Source organism: Miscanthus floridulus, chromosome 19 (genome assembly GCF_019320115.1).
Source record: "Miscanthus floridulus cultivar M001 chromosome 19, ASM1932011v1, whole genome shotgun sequence".
Lineage (NCBI taxonomy): Eukaryota > Viridiplantae > Streptophyta > Magnoliopsida > Poales > Poaceae > Miscanthus > Miscanthus floridulus.
This window is the reverse complement of record NC_089598.1, coordinates 117,927,479-117,935,300: the sequence shown is the minus strand read 5'-3', so window position 1 is coordinate 117,935,300 and position 7,822 is coordinate 117,927,479. Positions and strand designations below refer to the sequence as shown.

Sequence of the window (7,822 nt, the reverse complement as noted above, 5' to 3'; positions counted from 1 at the left end):
TACGGTGGGCTCCGGCGCCCACTTCACCGACAGACTGTTGGTGGAGCCCTCGCCCCTCGGCCCAGCCCCCGGCCCGCGCGTCAGTGGAACAGGGGCACCTCGTGCTCCGCGCAGGGACTGGAGTGGACTGGACTGGATCATCCAAGTGCCCATGACGCCACCCACCATGCTCAGGCCGCTCAGGCGAACGAAGCCACCAGCTCACCACCACGGCTGGCACTGGCAACGGCCGGCTTTTACTACCAATGAATGATGCGAGCGCTGGCTTGCCTTTGCCTCCTCTCCTCTCCTCTCCATCGCGCGCTGCCGGCTGCCTGCTGCCCGCTGCCGCTGCCACTTCGGCGGGAGACACGCTGCGGGCTGCCAATGCTGGGGGGACAGCCCGTCTGCCCGCGCGCCCCTGCCCCTGCCCCTGCCGGCCCGGGCCCCCCCGCTAAGCTCGTCGTCGTCACTTCTCTTCTCTCTCTCTCTCTTGTGATCCAGTATGTACTCCAGTCAATCAAGAATCAAGTGCGGGGTGGGCGCCGTGGCGTGGCTCCATGCCTCCATGGCAATGAGTGGATGACCGGTGCTGTTGGTCCGGTCCGGCGTCAGTGTGGTGGGGGCGGGGCACTCGGGGACGGCGACGGGGAGGGGGCAAAGGAGCCTGCGCTGCTCGTGGTCGTGGCGCAGCGGCAGGCATGTGTGGTGGCAGGAGTTGCAGGTACGAGTACGTAGTTTTCGACGAGATGATTCCAAATGAGAAAGTGATGGACTATAAAGTTTTATAATTTTTCAAGATCTATGACTTTTATTTTTACTGTTTATTCTTTCGAGGTTGTTTAAAAAAATAAATTTTTAAAAATTCAAACGTAGTTTTTCTTGACATGATGATTTCAAATCAAAAGGTTATCAACTATAAAGTTTCGTAACTTTTCGAGATCTACAACTTTATTTTGATTGTTTCTCCATCCGAGATCGCTTATAAAATTTGTCGTGTCGGTACAGAGAGAGTAAGGCTGAGCACGAAAAATCGAGAACCGAATCGAACTAACCGGAACCGAAACCAAAGTAAGCGAAATTGAAATATTCGGTCTCAGGTTCTCAGGAACCGAAATTATTATGGTTAATTCGGTTGTAGCACTCGGTTAACCGAATTGACCTGAAATAACCGAATTAAGCTGTTGGATCTCTTGTTTTTTTTACTGCAGGCTTGCTTGAATATTTGAGAGAACAATAACATATATGTGTTGTACTGTTGTTTTATGCTGCATTGTTGTTTAAATTGTCCCTTTTGACTACATGAAAATTAGGCAAAATGCTGCCGAAATTTGCAATTGAATGTGTTGTTTCTTGGTTCATGAAAATTTTGGTTCCATCGGTTAGAATCAAAACCGAACCGAATTAACCAAAACTAAAATTCCTTGGTTCCGTATTTTCAAAGTAACCGATCGGTTTCTTCTTCTTAATAACCGAATTAGCTGAAGAACTGAAGAATCGAACCGATCAGTTTCGATTAACCAACCGCCCACACTGAAGAGAGAGAGAGAGAGCGCAAAGGGTCGATCGCATCGGATGGTGTTAATTTGGCAATGGACTATGTTACCAGCACTACGTGACTGTGAGTTTGTGACACGCCTACCCCTAACAATCAATTTGTCTAAAGAATATAATATAGTACTGTTTAGCATTGTGTTAGTACTGTTCATTAGTGTTTCTGAGAGCTACTATCTAATTTTGCTTATAATCACTCATGCGTCCTGAAAACCTCATGGACGAAGGGAGTACAGGCGTGTTTGGTTCCATACTACACCCTGCCACACCACAACTGATGGCGGGCACTGAAAGAACCAGTATTGTTTGGTGTTTGTCACCCTGTTCGCTCGTTAGTTTCAGCCAGCCCAAACCAGTCAGCTAACAATATTTTTTTCTTACAACAAATTAGCACCAGTCAGTCCAAACCAACCCAGAAACCAACCAGCGAACAGACGGTATAAATGAGCTGCGACTGCCACAACATTTGCAAGTCATTTTTCTGCCACAGCTTAGCCGTCGAGATTTTACGCCACAACTTTGATGGCGGCGCACCAGCGGCGTGGCTAGGAGCCAAACGGGCTCTACATATGACGGTCTACGTAGATCCAGTGCTGCGCCATGAACGTGTCTCTGTGCTCACGTCTTATACCAGTAGTTATTTGGACTTTGGAGATGCCGCTCGTGGCTTGGAATCCTCCATCTGAACAGGCAACACGTAGAAGTGTGAGCACTGCTCAGTGAGACTGATAAGCCTGAAGATGAAAACGACTAGCCCAACCTGACAGTGTGGATGCCTATATACCACCGTACCTATCAGCCTATAGCACTGTCATGTCAAGTGACTGCTAACCAAGGGCGGATACAGCGGTGGGCGCGGGGAACGTGAGAGGGGGACTCAAGCCCCCCTACCGCTATCGTAGCCCCCTAAATGGAGAGCTTTGATTTTTTGTTCATCATGCATTTGATTATAGAATTGTTGAGTATCACATATGTTTTGTCAAACCTCCCCTTGATTCTCGCGGTGAAGGTGTAGATATGGCCTGACGCTACTCCGAGGACCCAGGCGCCAGCTAGGCTCAAGCCAAGTACACTGGCCACCATTGAGATGGCGTTTCCCATGGTAGTGCAAGTGCTCTCCTTCTCGTGAGGTGAGAGGGTTGGGGTAAGGGGGATAGCTCCTGCTCGTGAGGCGCATGTTGATATCATCCCGCCATTGCTATTCCAAGGAAGAAGCTTTGCGTGGCAGCCTTTTCCATTGTCCGGCCCTCGTCGGTGTAAGGTCGAGCTTCATCAGAAGGAGCCATGTGGGGAATTGGATTGGATCAGAGACGAGGTGTGGTGGCGGTGGGTGGTAGAAGATAAATACTACGGAGCAAAGTAAGGGCCCGTTTGGGACAACAAATTAAGGGACCTTGCCTTGCCTGGCTAGGCAAACACAGGGTTGTTTGGTTTGTTTGCTCACTGCTTTCGGTTATTGTGTTGTAAGTTTTTTTTTTATCTCCAAGCCATAGTTATTGTGACTGGACCGGACCGGCAGTTCCACCGCTAAAAGACCGAATCAAAGCCCAAGCCGGTCTAATTCACTTAAAAGACCGTTTGTGCAATCGAACCGGCAAAATCTGGTTGAACTGGCCGATTTTTTGTAGAACTGGTGAACCGGCCGGTTCCATATGAACCGCCCCGGTTTGATCCGGCGCATGCAGTTCTGCTGTGCAGCGTGGACGCGTGGTCCTATCCAAGCTGGTGGAGCACCTGCACCTGCCACTGGTGGGCCCGCATGGCTGCTGCTCACTTTGAAATTTTAATGTTGCATGCGTGGTGTGGTGGTGCAGCCGGCTGCTCCTGGCTCTTTGACTTTTTGGTAGTGCTGGCGTCGGATGACGTGTCTTTTAAATTTCGAAATTTTATAACTTTTTCAAATGAGCTCCAAATTAGACAAATAATATACCTATTTTGATTATCTCAACGAGCTCTTCGCAATGGTGTACTCTATTTTAGCATTCGAGATTGTTTTCCAATAGTGAATATTTGAATTACTATTCTAGTCATTTTTTACCAATTTGTAAGTCCTCCATATATTATTTCTACATATTTTTTACCTATATGGTAAAAAAGCACCGATATCTTGGAGTACGTGTTTTATCATCTTATTTGTATATGTGATCAAATATATGTTGCTAATTATTTATTATATTTTTTTTTCAAAAGAAACATTTATTATATACCACTATATTACACCGGTCCGAAGCATTTGTGGGTGGTTCAATTCATCTGGTCCAAAACAATCGAACCGACGGTTCAACCGGTTGGACCAGTGAACCATCGAACTGATAGCCTCACTGGTTCGATGCCCAGTCCGGTCCTAATAACTATGCTCCAAGCCAGGCAAGCCAAATCCACTCTCCAGTCCTGGCAAGGCTAGCTTAGCTGGGTGAGACAGGCGAGTTTAGAAGGCGAGAGAACCAAACATGGCGCAAGAGAGCAAAGGGTCGATCCCATCAGACGGTGTTAATTTGGCAATGGTCTACTACTAACGTGGCGCAAAAGAGCAAAGGGCGGAGTATATATGGAATATACACCGTAACGCCAGCAAGATCCGTGCACAAATGGAGGCCCATTTTCAAACCATTTCACTGCAACCTTGTAAAAAAAACATTTCACTTCATGAGAAACATCCCGAGTTTTGGACGAAGTTGCCTATGCTCAAGATCCAAAACTCTGAAACAACCCAGCACGAATCACAAGCATCTGATGATGTCTTCATATGAAACACCGGCATTAACACTATGACATAAGAAAATATAAATCATAAAGTGTGCAACCCTTCTCATGCGAGGTAGATGAAGGAAACCATTCCATTGATGTGAGGCTCTTCTCTAAAACTTCTACTGCTGCCTGCAGAACCAATGTATTTTTTCAGTTTAAGGACCATTGCCAAAGGGACAAAGGGTAACAGCTAAGCACTAGACGCAAGTGTATGAATGTTGATCACATACTAATGCCGAGAACAGCTAAGTTTTTTTGTTTCCTTTGTTTGTAGCTACAAAACTCAATTTATCTAGGTTTATTTTGATTTGATCTTTAACTGAACCCAAACAACAGCCAACAAAATGAGAGGTTAGTCAAAGGATTTACTTGTGGAGGCTTTCCATGACAACTTCAAGTTTCTTTGCATCAGCACCCACAATTTCACCAATTTTCTGCCCCTTGTGATAGAAGTGGAATGTAGGCTGTGGAAGAGTCAAATACATCAATGACACCATATTGTTGGAGGTTGCACAACAAGCAAGATCAAAATTATTATAATATTAATATGCCATGAATTAAAGTTTGATAATTTTTTTTTACCACTGAACATATATTTAGACCACGGAGTTTGTTTCCCAGTCCTTCCTGCAATGCAAAGCAAAGACAGGAAACAAAAAAAACATCATCAACAATATAAACAGGACAGGCCTGAAGTAAGAATAAATTGACAATTTCAAACATGTGGTTTATTTCATTATAATGCATGAGTTCTGTCCTGGTCTCCTGGAAAGCAATGGAACTTCAGTATCCATTGTATTAAAGAAATATTCATTTTGATGTGAAAACAATCACTATGGACACAGTTCTAGTTCAAAACTTAATAAGCAACTGTCATCTACATAACAGCTATGTATATTTGAGGGGGAGGCCACATCTCGTATCGGAACTGATACAGATACGCTATGGTTATGCGGTGGATACATATGCACACCGTATTGGATATAAAAAATAAAAAACAACTTCTGATACGTGGCTCCCTGATTTCCGATACCGCCCAATCCCAGTATACCTCTGACTCCCGATATCTCTTCCTTGCTGTTGCCCTAATGGATGTACCAGAGACGCACATGTATCACCGTCCTCCAGTCTGCGCGAGTGCTGCAACCCGCCACCTGCAGGTTGCAGGCTGTATAACTTCTCGGCGGTGAGCCACGAAGACTCAGCCAAGCTCCACAAGCTCCATGTGTACTTCACTCAGTGCAATGGCCATCTACTCTATGCTCCACAGGGCAGCCAAGGAGCCCAAGGTGAACCTCCGGTGAGTCTCTCCACCATCTCCCTTCCTTCTTTTACCTATCTCCCCATGCTCTCCCCACAAGCTCCGAATAGCAGCAATGGCTACCGTGGCCGGCTATCCCTCCCTCTCGATGTAATGTCCATCAACAACAGCGGCCGAATTCTCCACTCCCAAAATAGAGATGTTTGGCTTATACATTTATAAGTGTTCTGTACTTAGGTTGGAACAGAGCAAAACTGAAACTGGTGGCAATTTCAATGTTCCTTATTTCCTTCTAGGCTGCTCCTGGTTTTAGAATTTTTATTATGCATAGTTATTTATTTATTTAAGAAATGCTAAAACATAACTGCCTATCAGGATTTTGGGGAAAATGCCACATCTGTGTATCTGTATCCTCCCAATACTGATATGCATATCCGTATCCATGCTTCATAGCATAACAAACAGGCAGCCTGGTTCTAAAGAACTTTAGTGATGTAGCAACAACGTTGATCAAACATACCAAAATCTACTTTCGCACAGATTTCACCTGAATTTAAATTTGCGATGCTAGAAAGGCAATATGAAACAGAGTTAATATGGACAAAGCTTGTGGGTATTCTTCATTTCTTCTTGAGCTGGAATTGGTTAGTGAGAACCAATAGTTAGAGGTTAAGTAACCTAAACAATAGCACACCAGTGTGCAATTACAACTCTACAGCAGAGATCTTAAAACTGGTATAGTGAAAACAAGTGGCGGTGATGAAGTAGCAGCAAACTGTGACTTTGGATACTCATATTCCTGATCCCAATATTAATCCAAACAGTGCATACTTAACAGGCAATTTCTAGCATATCACAGTAGCAGTAAAATCTAAATTTGCAGACTTACCATGTCAATGTCAACTTTGTACACGGGTATCTTGGGATACTGGCTGCTCAGCTTTGAAACCAAAGGTGCCATCGCCCTACCTATGCGGCACAATCACAGAATAAAATTATGACACACAATCAATGAAGCCTATACTTGGCAACGCTGGCATCAGAATGAGGCAGTACTCACATGGTCCACACCACACCGCCGTGTAGTAGAACACGGCTGGTAGCTTCTCATCTGCAAAATCCACAGGGATCACAGCCAGTCAGGCACAACAAGAGAACGAACAAACCGTCCGCACCACCATGACCCAATTCATCACCCAGCACCAGACATACCAAAGGAGGCAAGGACGAGCTAGCATCTAGCAGGGTTTGGAAATGGGAGAAGAGGAAATCGGTGCCGTACCTTGCACCTTGGAAAGGATGCTGTTGAAGGAGTCCGCGGAGCCGACGACCACCATGCTGGAACCACCTGCAACAGCCAACCCAAACAGCCGTCAGTCCTCGAGCGCCGTGCGAAAAGGAGGCGGGGCATGGGCGAGACGAAAGGATCGAGTCGTCGAGAGGAATACTCGCAGAAGAGAAGAGGCGATGGGGAGCGGGAAAAGCGGGCGGCAGCGACGCCGAGAACGAGGGGGCGAGGGGCGCGGGGTTGGGGTTCACGGCGAAGGGGAGGTGGTGAGGCCTCGGGGCGGCGGAGGCGGAGGCGGAGGAGACGAGGGGAAAGAGGCGAGAGAGACGGCACAGTCGGCGAGCCATACTGCGGAGTGCAGTGCACGGTAGCGGTGGCCTAAACCTGGCGCCGTTAAGGCCGAATCCACCGCCGGACTCCTCCACAATTGGTCAATTGGGCCTCCACTACAGTTTAAGGCCCGGCTTCCACCGCCCAACTATGAATAAGTTTTCTGGGCTTATAGGCCTAAATGAATTGGGCGGTGGGAGGGGAAGCAAAAGCCTCCCTAAACTATTGCTGAAGTCCAACTTTTCTCCTACACAGTTCTAAACCAGATAATTTGTCTTACAAACTCTTAAGGGCATGAACAGTCCACAGATGGGGTCGTCTGTAAGTCCCTCGAATTTATCATACGGACAGGTAAAAACACAACACATACAACCCAGGGTCTACTTCATTGTCTGCAAGCTATTTAATGTTTTTGTATGTAACTAAGATCAATTATAAATAGATTTATGTATACCATGGTGTTGCATGTGGCCAAGTTCATGCGACATTTTTTATAGGAGATAGGAAATAGAAGTGGTGTCAGTAGTTTCTACGCCACATCCCTTTTGTACTGTTCAGAAAGGAAGCTTTGCATGAGTTCACACAATCCTGCGCCTCCTTCCCTTTATAATGTGCATAGTACACACTATCATACAGAGAGAGTTCACAATTTGATTCATGTT

General features: G+C 46.2%; 1 protein-coding gene across 1 annotated transcript; it reads right to left on the bottom strand.

Moving 5' to 3' along the window:
* Positions 1–4,132: 4,132 nt before the first annotated feature.
* On the bottom strand, positions 4,133–7,202 carry LOC136528836 (thioredoxin O, mitochondrial-like). The gene is made up of 7 exons (XM_066521831.1): positions 6,991–7,202; positions 6,825–6,890; positions 6,603–6,653; positions 6,432–6,511; positions 4,864–4,908; positions 4,651–4,745; positions 4,133–4,410 (listed from the first exon to the last, which is right to left on the bottom strand). The coding sequence occupies exons 1-7, from the start codon at positions 7,175–7,177 to the stop codon at positions 4,401–4,403; spliced, it is 534 nt and encodes a 177-aa protein (XP_066377928.1). The 5' UTR covers positions 7,178–7,202; the 3' UTR covers positions 4,133–4,400.
* Positions 7,203–7,822: the final 620 nt, after the last annotated feature.

Excerpts from the sequence above, each read along its gene's own strand:
- LOC136528836 (XM_066521831.1), bottom strand. The coding sequence starts at position 7,177 with ATGGCTCGCCGACTGTGCCGTCTCTCTCGCCTCTTTCCCCTCGTCTCC. Across the intron at positions 6,891-6,990 it reads TCGCCTCTTCTCTTCTGCGA|GTGGTTCCAGCATGGTGGTC; the intron begins GTATTCCTCTCG and ends TGGCTGTTGCAG. Across the intron at positions 6,654-6,824 it reads CATCCTTTCCAAGGTGCAAG|ATGAGAAGCTACCAGCCGTG; the intron begins GTACGGCACCGA and ends TGGATTTTGCAG.